At 34.0% G+C, this 11,458-nt stretch overlaps 3 protein-coding genes across 4 annotated transcripts; 1 reads left to right on the top strand and 2 right to left on the bottom strand.

Annotated features, from left to right (window-relative positions):
* Positions 1 to 3,158: 3,158 nt before the first annotated feature.
* LOC121173327 (uncharacterized) lies at positions 3,159 to 5,542 on the bottom strand. Its single transcript, XM_041008347.1, has one exon. It carries the CDS (start codon positions 4,050 to 4,052, stop codon positions 3,492 to 3,494), a length of 561 nt encoding a protein of 186 aa, XP_040864281.1. The 5' UTR covers positions 4,053 to 5,542; the 3' UTR covers positions 3,159 to 3,491.
* Positions 5,543 to 7,079: 1,537 nt separating this feature from the next.
* On the top strand, positions 7,080 to 8,358 carry LOC100799417 (dormancy-associated protein 1-like). Of its 2 annotated transcripts, none has more exons than NM_001370721.1 (3): positions 7,080 to 7,301; positions 7,375 to 7,613; positions 7,933 to 8,358. In NM_001370721.1, the coding sequence occupies exons 1-3, from the start codon at positions 7,230 to 7,232 to the stop codon at positions 7,967 to 7,969; spliced, it is 348 nt and encodes a 115-aa protein (NP_001357650.1). In that variant the 5' UTR covers positions 7,080 to 7,229; the 3' UTR covers positions 7,970 to 8,358. The 2 variants fall into 2 exon arrangements, with proteins under 2 accessions (NP_001357650.1, NP_001241246.1); NM_001254317.2 differs by having other exon boundaries at positions 7,394 to 7,613.
* Positions 8,359 to 10,210: 1,852 nt separating this feature from the next.
* On the bottom strand, positions 10,211 to 11,254 carry LOC102668166 (uncharacterized). The gene is made up of 2 exons (XM_006594515.4): positions 10,891 to 11,254; positions 10,211 to 10,819 (listed from the first exon to the last, which is right to left on the bottom strand). The coding sequence occupies exons 1-2, from the start codon at positions 10,935 to 10,937 to the stop codon at positions 10,420 to 10,422; spliced, it is 447 nt and encodes a 148-aa protein (XP_006594578.1). The 5' UTR covers positions 10,938 to 11,254; the 3' UTR covers positions 10,211 to 10,419.
* Between the last annotated feature and the right edge of the window lie 204 nt (positions 11,255 to 11,458).

Below are 11,458 nucleotides of genomic sequence, written 5' to 3' on the forward strand. Positions count from 1 at the left end.
GACTGGGCTGCTGACCCCGATGACCGAAGATCCACATCTGGTGCAGCTATTTTCTTGGACCCAAATCTGATCTCCTGGTGGTCCAGAAAACAGTAAGTGGTAGCCCGCTCTAGCACAGAAGCAGAGTACAGAAGCTTAACTCAAATTTCAGCTGACATCATGTGGCTTCAGAGCTTACTTCAAGAACTTGGTGTTCCTACTTCCAAGCCTCTCATTCTCTTTGATAAACAAAGTGCTGTGGCACTAGCACATAATCCCGTTCTTCATGCAAGAACCAAACATATGGAGATTGATCTCTTCTTTGTAAGAGAAAAAGTTCTGAGCAACAAACTCTCTGTGGTTCACATACCAGCTCTGGACCAGTGGGCGGACCTTCTCACAAATCCCCTCTCTCCTACCAGATTTCAGTTTATTAGGAACAAACTAAAGGTGTTTGAGCTCTCTCAAGCTCACCCACCTTAAGTTTGTGGAGGGGGGGGGGGGGGGTATGTGAGTATTGTACTCGGTTAAGTGAGATTAGAGTATGGAAGTTAGTAGTCCAGTTGTCAAGTGACAGCTGGCAGCTAACTCTTAGAAACTTTCTCTGCAATTCTTAGAAACTTGCTCTGCAAGTCGCATAGATCTCTATAAAAGCTACAGGTAACTGAAACTGTTTGGGAATGAAATTAGATCTCACAGTTCCACAAATTTTAGTTTCTCTCTCTCTCATTCTCTCTATTTCTAGTTGTTACATGTGTTGAAAACTAATTAAACATGTCATACATGTACTTTCTACAACACTCTTCCTCAACATGTTAGGATATTATATTTACAGAGTTTAAGTAAACAAAAATTGTATTGAAGTTTATAAGTGTATAAGATATAACACTCACCGACTTACAACCCTATTTATACTACCTGGACTGAGAGTCAATTATAACTAATGTTGTCAAACTCGAGAATCATTCGAGGATTGAAAGGGGAAGATCATAAGATCTTTCTTAAAATGAAAAATTAATATACAGGCACATACATAAAAAAATAGCACAGATAAGAACAATAACTAATAACTTATAATAGGTCACAAATAACTAAGGAGAAAAAATAATAGGCACAAACAAAAAACACCTAAACAGGCCAACACGTACCAAACAACACCAAGCGACAAATAATATAACCAATTTCTGAACACATGTTAGTCAAAGAGCACTACAAGCTAAGATTTATGAAATCTAAACACTGCAAGTGCCTCGATAGTTCAGCCAAGCACCTTTGCAAGATACAGGATGTGTCTGTTGACAAGGTTTCGTGACGATGATGGCAATGTGTCAGGTGACGGCAACAACAACATTTAGAGCAGACTATAGAGAGGAATAAAGGTCTTCAGCTGTTGAAACTTGCAATCCAAACAACTAGCAATATCCTGTGTGAGTTAGCACGTTGATTGTCCACCCCAAAAAAATTCATAGGATTGTTTGCGTCAGTGAGTTTACTCAAGAATAGATAGTTATAACTGTTTTACAGTGATAGTTTAACTGACAAGGATAGATACAAAGGAAGGCAATACAATAAAGTACATAAAGAGGAAAACAATAGAACAATAGAGAGATACTCAAGAAGAGTATTCTCTTACCCTCCCCCCTCGAAACTGCAGGTGGCTTAGACACATTGAGCTTGGTCCTCAAGAGAAGAAAACAAGTAGGAGAGAGAGGCTTGGTCAGAAGATCTGCCACTGATTGAGGCTAAGAATGTGTCGCACAACCAATTGCTTAGCTAGAACTTTTCCTTGACAAAAGACAAATCAAGTTCCATGTGCTTGCTTTGTGCATGAAGAATGAGATTATGAGCAAGGTTGACACCATTGAAATTATCACAGTAGATAGCAAGGGTGAGATGAGGCACTGCAAGTTCTTAAAGAAAATTCTGGATCCACAAAATATCTGCAGTAGCAGTGGCAAGATTGTGATATTCAGAATATTAATAAAATCAGAATATTAATTCTGATTTTCAACAAACCAAACAGCCCCTTATCCATTCACTTTCTGCATTTTTGTGTCATTGTGTGTTTTTATCGTATTACTTTTAGAGATTAGTTCAATAGTTGATTATAAATAGATATAATTGATTATGTGAAATAAGTTTTATTTTGGATTTGGATATGTTATGTGAAGAGTGATTTAAAGGTAAATCTATGTCGTATGAATTGTCCAAAATTAGTTTATATAGTAACTTTATAAAAAAGCGTATTAAGTTATTTGTAGTAGTTGATTTTGTGTGTGATTGATCAATTGTTGAGGATAAAATGGGAAAACAAAACTTAGTTAGAAAATAATGTGTTAGTTTTTAATCATAATCTCTACAATCTTGATTATTTGATTTTTTTTTTCCTTTGTAATAGATTATAATAAGATTTTTCACCAATAATACCAAACAAGAGAAAACATGATTATAAATTGTTTTTTATGGAAACAAATTATAATCTCTAAATATAGTTAAACCCAGACACACTCCATAGTTTATAGGATTCAATGTATGATAAAATTATAACTGTTATATGAGATACTGGTAAAAGTTAAATTTGAACTTTATCAAGTAGAATTTATAGCTGTGTGCACACGTCGATATCTACATTGTTGTTGGGCACTTTTACCAAATCACCGATAAAGTTTCTGTTGTTCATTACTGTAATACTGTTTATCTTGTGCCACATTTACTTCTGAGTCTTTAAGCTTCTGTTTCCTGTATTCATTTTTTACATTTTACATAAAACAAACAATCGCTTTCTTGGCACATATTCATATTATCCACTCCAAGTGGCAATCAGTTACCATTCTGATTTCTGAGTTTTATTAGTCAACATGAAAATGCAACCTTCAAGAAATGTGCATCAATGCACCAGGCTTTAGTAGCTGTTGATTATGCACCATTTATGCTTGATAATTTACATATCACTATCATCAGTGGTTAATATCCAAGGTACATCCACGCACCTTAACTAGGAAGTGGGAAGGTGGATGTTAGATGCCTTGGGTTGGGGTCAACATATTTTCAAGAAATCTTCATCCAGACCAGGAAAGACAAAAAGGTGAAGAGATATTCTTTCTTTAGAGGCTCGAAATGCACAAGTGCTGGAGCTTTTCTTAGTAATGCCCAACATGTTAGATACTTGGACCTCTAGGTAACATATGCATCTTAAATTTGTATTTGAACATATTAAGATCTTGAGCTGGCAAAATAGAAAGTCAATGGCAAGCTGTATAACAAATGATCAAACAAGCACATAGTATCTTTTATAGCCTTAACCAACCAAATAAAACAACAATGATAGAAATTATCCTTAGTGTACAGGTTTGTAATGTTGATCATTTGGTGCCATTACTGCAGTAGTAACTGACATTGAAATGAAGCATGCCATTTGTATTCTTTTAAGCAACTATTTAACTGCATAAATCTAGATTCCTGATTACATTTTCTGGTCTTGCGTGAGAGAATCACAGAAAATAAACCTTATGTCAGTAAATTTTGAGATTTTCTCCTGGAACAGTTTGTGCTTTAACAGCACCTTGCTTAATGGTTTGGCATTCACGGCATGGTGATAGAAAAGACTTCATTTTCTGGCCAAACCCTGTCCTTGTCACCGTGCTTTTCTTGTTTGTATGTTTGCTTGCTTTGTTAAGTTGTTCGTGATATTTCATTTTGCTGTCTGTTCTACCACTTGGCATCTTACTGCTGCTACGGGTTGCTAGTAATGAGCTTGAGGAACTGGGTAGATTTGTGAGCAGAGACTGATTTGTTTGGATGGCCAGTGCTTGTGGTTGAAGCCGACCATTGGAAATTAGTTGGTCAGCAGGAGTGATCTTGATTGGATTGACAGCAGAATTCAAATTTGCTTTAGTGCTAGTAAATTCAAATTCTGGGTCATGCTTGCTTACCTGGTAGTGTTTAGCCCGGTTAGGAGAAGGGAGCTTTGGTTGGTGGTCTTGAATACAAACAAGGCCACTAAAAGAGAGCGAGTCCAATGAATACGAAATGCTATCATCCGCCACATGTGAGGTGAGCTTGTTTCCGTCCATTGATTTAAAACCAAAATGGTTATGTGGGTTGAAAACTTATATATATGCAGAAACTCGCTAGACACTGGGACCACTTCAATTCAGTTGGAATGTGTTCTGCCGAGTCGAAGTTGTTCTGGTTTTATATTTTTCTTTTTGTTGTCCGCTTTGTGGTGGAGGCAAACCAATATGCATATTTAATTTTGGAGGCATTTCTTGAGAAATTAACATGTTGGATCAAGAAAAAAATGATAAATAATAATTGGTGAACAAAGATCAAGTTACATAGGGGACATGACTAGTACATTATCATTTATCAACTCTCTTTGCTGCCAACATGTTATTAACTTTTCGGCCTCCAAGTTTGAGTAGCCTATTGAACTGAGTTTGGGTATGGAGTTTGTCATCTTTAGTCAGAGTATTTGTCACATCTTCCGTTTGGCCAGTATATTCATTGAGGAGTCTGCGTATGGGTGGATATTACGAAGGTAGAGTGTAAATATATTTTCTTTCTGAAGGTCATTGTCAAATCTCAAAGCTTATGTGACACACCGTCTATATAGCTTGCTCAAGTGGCTGATCCTACGAGGATGGCAAGTGTTGGTAGATTAAGAGTGGACAGATGATTTGTTATTATTTCTTTGCAGTGAAATCATCACAGTTAATACGTTTCCTTGTCGTTTTCTATTCTGGTTTTTACATCAACATGTAACTACATTACCGACGTGCGACGGCTGTTGGATACTAGCCCAAGTAGTCATTGAAGTGTCATGTTAATTTTAATTTTGTAATAAGTATATACTTGCTTTCTTGAAGAGGTACGAGTGTAACTGCGACCCTTCCTTGGTTTGAGAAGGAATCCAAGTTTAACAATTATGCCTTGGGATTTTAATCACCGAATAGAAATAACTATGCATTTTTTTAGAGGTTGACTGGTAAAAGGTACAATGAGGAATATTAAATCGCTAGTATTGAAGTATGATAATATTAAGAACTAATGGGAAAAGGAAAATTATAATGAATATTTTTGGATTTTCTCATAATGATGTACGTGATTTTTCTGCTTATTTACAATTTATAATATGTGGACTTGAAAGTCCAAAGGTGAATCAACCTTCAATTTGTTTCTACACTATCCGACTAAAATATAGTATATGACTTTATGTGGCCCAATAGATTAAGGTTATAGATTAAATTTTGTAATGTATGAGTGATGGTTGATGCCAAGATTACTGTGCTCTTCAGTACATTAAATCCATTCTTGGGGTGAGTTGGTCTGAGTTTTGAAATTTCTAAACCAATCCTGTAGTATATAGTATGGTTGAGTTGATGTTGAAATATTTTTAAATAAAATGAAAATAATACCCAAAAAAATGAAGGAAAAAATTCCATTGGTGTTGGAACTGGCTAAAAAAAAGGGTTGGTATCGATGTATTGCTCAAAAAAAAAAAAACAGACGAAAGAAATATTTGTTTGGATTCATTTGTCTGGTTGTAATTTTGAAGTGTGTAAACCAACTCAATTTAATCGGATTAGAGGCTTTATTTAAGCGTATAAAACGTGTAACCATGAAAATTTTTTAGTGCGATATTTTTTATGAAGGAAATTTATTGAGTGATACTTTTCTATCTCACATCACATGTGAAACATTTCTCTATTTCATCAACCCTACCTAAGTTGTGGTTGAGATCACATTTATCACTGTCATTTTAAAGTTATCAATAAAATTGATAAATATTTTACATTAATAATATGATTAAAAAATAAAGAAATTTCATTTCAAATCCATTTTGAAGTGCAAGATTACCATAACCACTGATGTCAGAGAAGAGAAGATGCTTAAAGATTGAAGAAGACTGAGCGTGAAAGGTCCAATTCGTGAAAGTTTCATTTGCACTTTTTTTTTTAGCTAAGCCCAAATTGTGCTAAAAAGGTCCGAATGTTATTCGTGTTAAAAATTAAAGTTGAAATCTAACATTTTATAAGCTAGTTTGAGGGAGTCTTTTGCGAGCTCAAATTGCAAGTCATAATAGGTCATGCAAAAAAAAAAAACGATGATTCAATCCAGGCTTATAAATTTGAGGATCAAGTTGATGAAAGCCGAAATTGTATTTGTTTTTCCTCAGACTAAGCCCTAATCGAATCATGATCAGATTTGGCTCCACATTTCACCAATGACGTTCAATTCGTCCCGATCACAAGCTTAATGTGAGTCATTGGTTCAACCCAAGCCCAAACCAAAATGAAGCCCAATCCCATTTAGCATGATTTTTTGTTGTCCAAGCTCACTAAATAGACCCATATTTAATTGTTGATCAAAATTTAAAGTTGAAATCATGTATTTTATGGAGTGAGTTTAAATTGGTTCGACCCACTTTTACTACATCAAGTGAAAACTAAACAAAGATGAAAATGACTGAGCAAGAGGTGGAGGAGAAGAGTGGAGAAAAATATTGAAAGAGACGAAAAATTCTAAAATCTCAAAACTAAACTTGATGTATATTACTTATATAGGTAAAAAGAATAAATAAATTTATTTATAAACTTTTTTATTTTAAAAATGTTATTTATAGCCATCTGTAACATCTAACTATATAAATATATATATTCAAGCATTTACAAAATTTTGCAAAGAAATTCAAATAATTATTTTTAGTTAATTTTTTAAAAATGATCAAATAATTATGCATACAATTATGAATTACTATCATTGTCTCCAAATCTAGAGTGTTCCTTCGAAGGATTCATGGAGAGACCATTGCATAAAAGAAAACATAGCAAGCAACAAGGCATGGGGTCCGCGATGAATTGAAGTCCTTATCCCATTACAATGCATGAAGAATAGGACAAAGGAAACATACTAATTATAATTTCTTCATCTGTACACTTGTGAAGGAACCCACACTACCCACCTACTAACCAAAGGTAAAGATATTATATCGCGGGCCCCACATTTACCAGGTCTTCATCCTTATCCAACTCACTCTTTCCACCTCACTTTGTTGCTATATCCACTCCCCATCACCACACCGTAACAAAAATAAAGTTACACTTGGAAGCAGCAAAACACTCCATCCCACTTTTACTAACGATCACCCTTCTATAAATAGAACCTGCACAACCTCATTACTCACTTTTTCTTTTCATCCATCGATTAAAGACTTGCTTCCAAGATGGTTCTGCTAGAGAAGCTCTGGGATGACGTTGTTGCTGGCCCTCAACCTGAGCGTGGCCTTGGCAAGCTCAGAAAACTCACCACCCTCAAAACTAGTACGTATCCTTTTTATATATAACACTATAATAAGAGAGAGCTAGGGAAAACTATTTGTAATTAATTGATTAGTGTTTGATTGTTGATATAGTTGATGAAGGAGACAGTAGCAAGCTGCAGAAGACGTTGTCGATGCCGTCGACACCGACAATCCCGATGACTCCCACGACTCCAACGACACCGGGATCCGCGCGTAAAGCTGACAACGTTTGGAGGAGCGTCTTCCATCCTGGGAGCAACTCCGCCACAAAGACCATCGGTGCTCAGATGTTTGACAAACCACTTCCCAACACTCCCACTGTCTACGACTGGTAATATTATTGTTTCTTCTTTTAATAAAAAAAACTTTACAAATTATGAATTCATTTTTGGCAACCTTTGATTTGTTGGCGTTGCTACGTTCTTTTGGCCATAACTCATCAACAACTTTGCATGCATACATAATAACAAGTTGATTCATATTTTTTGTTCTTATTAAAAGAAATTACAAGGGGTGATTTTTGTCTGCTAAGTTGTAAAAAATATGTATAATAGGATTGGGGTGATGTGAGCCGTTAGATCTTGTGAGAAATCGACGGTTGATATGTATGTATATTGCGGTATAATGAAGCGAGTTGTATGTGATTGCAGGCTGTACAGTGGGGAGACCAGAAGCAGGCACCGCTGAAAGGATAAGCTAAGAAAACCGTGGGTTGCATGTAAATATTGTCGTTTTTCGTTAAGCACCTGCCACGTTTGAATCTACTACTACCATTATGCGTCGGAAATTAATTGCTCTGTTGCTGACTCAAATATATATTACTAGCGTGTTTGATTTTGAGCAAGTGAATGTAAAATGCTAAATAATTACCGTAATTAGCATCAGTATGCTATGTTTTGTTAAGCCAGATCTGCCTTCAACTTTGGCAATTGGTTAATCTTTTTCTCCCTCTGTTAAATGATTAATATATATTAAAATAAATAAATATTATATTTTCTAAATCTGTAACTAGTCAGTGCCATCTGTATTTATGCAACTTCAACTCAACTAAAATATAATTACATATGTTCAAAGTTATGATGATATGTTGAAAGTTACGATATTTTTCTGTACAAAAAAAAAAAAGAAAAATGATTAAATTTTAGATTTTGCCGTGGGATTTGTTTTGGCTAAACACCATAGAATATTTTAATCAGTGAGATAAGTGTCATCGATCTTTACAGATTCGCTCTGTCTTCTCGTAATAATTCACTTTGTAATGTTTACATCGGACAAAATTGGTGGCTGTCCTAATCATCCATATATAAGTACTTGTAGTATTTAATACTAATAATTGATGTTTTTTGGATTCACTAACCTTCTCGTTTTATAAGTAAATAAATGATGTAATGGAGATAGAGTTAACTTATCCGTAGTTTGAATAGTATCAAAAATTTAAGATCAGCCCGTTGATAATTTCGCCAAACCTTGACTTTTCTGTTTTGATATTTAACTTTTAGGAAAAATAAAATAAATTCGATATCCTTTCATTGTCAGCTTTTGCGTATTGATTTGTATTTTGGACCAGCCTTTGGCAGAAGCTTATCCTTTCTTAAGAGAGAAAATTCCAAATTTAAATTAAATAGAAAAAATAAATTTTGTTTTTTAAAAATGCATCTTTCATTTTTAATTAAATAAAAAAAAGTTATTTTCTGTATTTTGTTCTCCTCTTTGTCTTCCTTTTTCTTATCCAAACCAAAGGGAAGGGCCTACCAAGCAAGCTTATCCTAGACTTTGGAGACAAACGTCTAATAGAAACACTGGTGGTTGAATTTTTATTTTTATTTTTTACAAATATTGAAATAATGATCATTTTAGAAAATCTTGACGCGTTATTTATCTATAGATTACACTATTTGGGTCATATTTTCCACGGTATGGATTTAAATTCGATAATAAATCCTCTTAAGTCTTAAGTATGATATTTTTTTTTACTTGATCTTTTATTAAAAACTTCCACCATCAAAATCTGATATAATCTTTTTCTACTAATTAAAATGTATTTCTTGTTTATAACTAATGAAATTTTATGGACAGAAATGTCATTCGAGGAGATTCAAACCGTTCTCTTGATGCCATATTTTTAATTGAGTGAATTGCTTGCTGATTGAGCCTATACAGAACTTTCTAGATGAATTTCTATGGACACCCTCAAGATATTATTAACGTCCTATTCAGTTGAAAATGCTTTCTTGTTCTACTACTCAAAAAAGAAAACACTGTTTAAGTTCTTTAAGAGAAAGGCTAACTTGTTTTCCAAGATTGATTTAGCAATATTAATATCATTGTGCGGTGAAATGCATTAGTTCAAGTTAGAGGATATTCAGGTTGAATTTGACTGATGCGTTTGAATTTGAATTTTTAATTTTTTCAGGTATTGAGTTTTTATTTTTGAATTTACAAACTTAATTATTCAACATGTTGATGAAATATTTAAGGAAATCTCTAATTTAAGGCAAACATTTTTTAAGATAACTATGTTATGACGTAAAGTGTTTATCAATTTTATTAGTAATTCATCTACAACGGATTTTTATTTTGATTTAAGAAATTTGAGACCAATTTTACTTGTACTAACTTAATGTTGGTACGTTAAAAAATTTATATGCAATTATTTGATTTAAAAACATGATTTTAAGAAATTTCAATTGTTTCATTATAAAAAAAAAAAAAAGGAATTTCAATAGTCTTATATTATTCTTCAACGCGTCCATCCTCTAAGAATTGTTTGCTTTCGTGTTAATATGTACAATCCTGCCAAACAATTACGAACCAGGGAACAAAATACCATAACAATCATATCAATTTAAATCAAGATTCGACTCTGTATCTACTATCTACTGCAAAAGTAGCAAATAAAAGTGAAAGGAATAAATTGAAAACAGAAAATCATTAAAATGGTATCAAATTTTGTCACCATTAGTCCTATGACTTGTGATTTTGTGAAGCATCATTGAAACAGTATCAAATAAAATAGTAGAATGCTAGAACACACTATCCCCCAGTGCAATTAAACTTTTCCTCAACTAGCTACAATATATCAGCATTGCTTCTTCTAATTTAAGTATAACTCAACATTGCTAGAAATGTCACAAAATTCATGCCTCTCTAAATCTCCTCCTTGGGTTTTGCATCCTAAAAACAGAAAGGATCTTCTCCTTGTTATCAGATCTTATGCTACTCACTGGCAATGGTATAGCCTCTAGGCCCATTAACCTGGCCACAACCCCTGGTTTACACCACACCACACTCTCCCCTGCCAAAGTATGTGGCAAAGACATACCCTCACCAAACCTTAACTTGGATCCTAAATCATTATTCTCTTCTATTAACCCTCCCTTTAGTCTTCTATCACAGCAAACTGATCTTCTTCCTTGTATGTTGCCAAAACTTGACCGGTTCATAGCATCTCTACCACCATCAAGTGACAACCTCGGATACTGATTCAATGCTTTCCTTGTAGACCTCAAAATGTTCGAGTCGTTCATCATTATTCCACTGAAATCATCACTAAGCTTAGCTTCTAACTCAAATTGCAGCATGAGATCCTGCAGTGCTAGTGAGCTTACCTTGCAAGTATTATTTTGCTTGTTGTGAGTGGAGGTTGACCCTTCATTGTAGCAGCAACTTCTGATGTCTTTCTTCATTTTGGTCTCATTCTTAAGGAGAAATAAGGGCATGCCCTTTATCAATTATATATGTGATTCTAGATAAAAAGAGAAGAGAGTGCATGAGCTGAGCCTCAATGTGGCTTTGAGTTTTATTGCGCATAGAGAGAATTTGTTAGATGAATTAATGCATTGAAAATGAAATGTCAATGGATTAATGAATAGGAGCGGTGTGGCACTCAATGGAGTATTGCTAGTGAAGAAAAAAAATCGATGAGCCTTAATAGCACACAACTGATAGATATGGCCATCATAATGAGCTCGGCTTCTTTACAACAAACTTGTACAGTGTTTAATGCTATAAATTATTTAATGGTTTATATAAGTATTGTGCATCTTCCCTTCATTTAAAAAAAAATTGTGCATCTTCACGTCTTGTCATACCAAAATTTATGATAAAAATAAATTTTAAAATGAGATTAAATTTAAGAATTTAATTAAAATAAATACATTTTTTTACATTATCATT

Source organism: Glycine max, chromosome 13 (genome assembly GCF_000004515.6).
Source record: "Glycine max cultivar Williams 82 chromosome 13, Glycine_max_v4.0, whole genome shotgun sequence".
Lineage (NCBI taxonomy): Eukaryota > Viridiplantae > Streptophyta > Magnoliopsida > Fabales > Fabaceae > Glycine > Glycine max.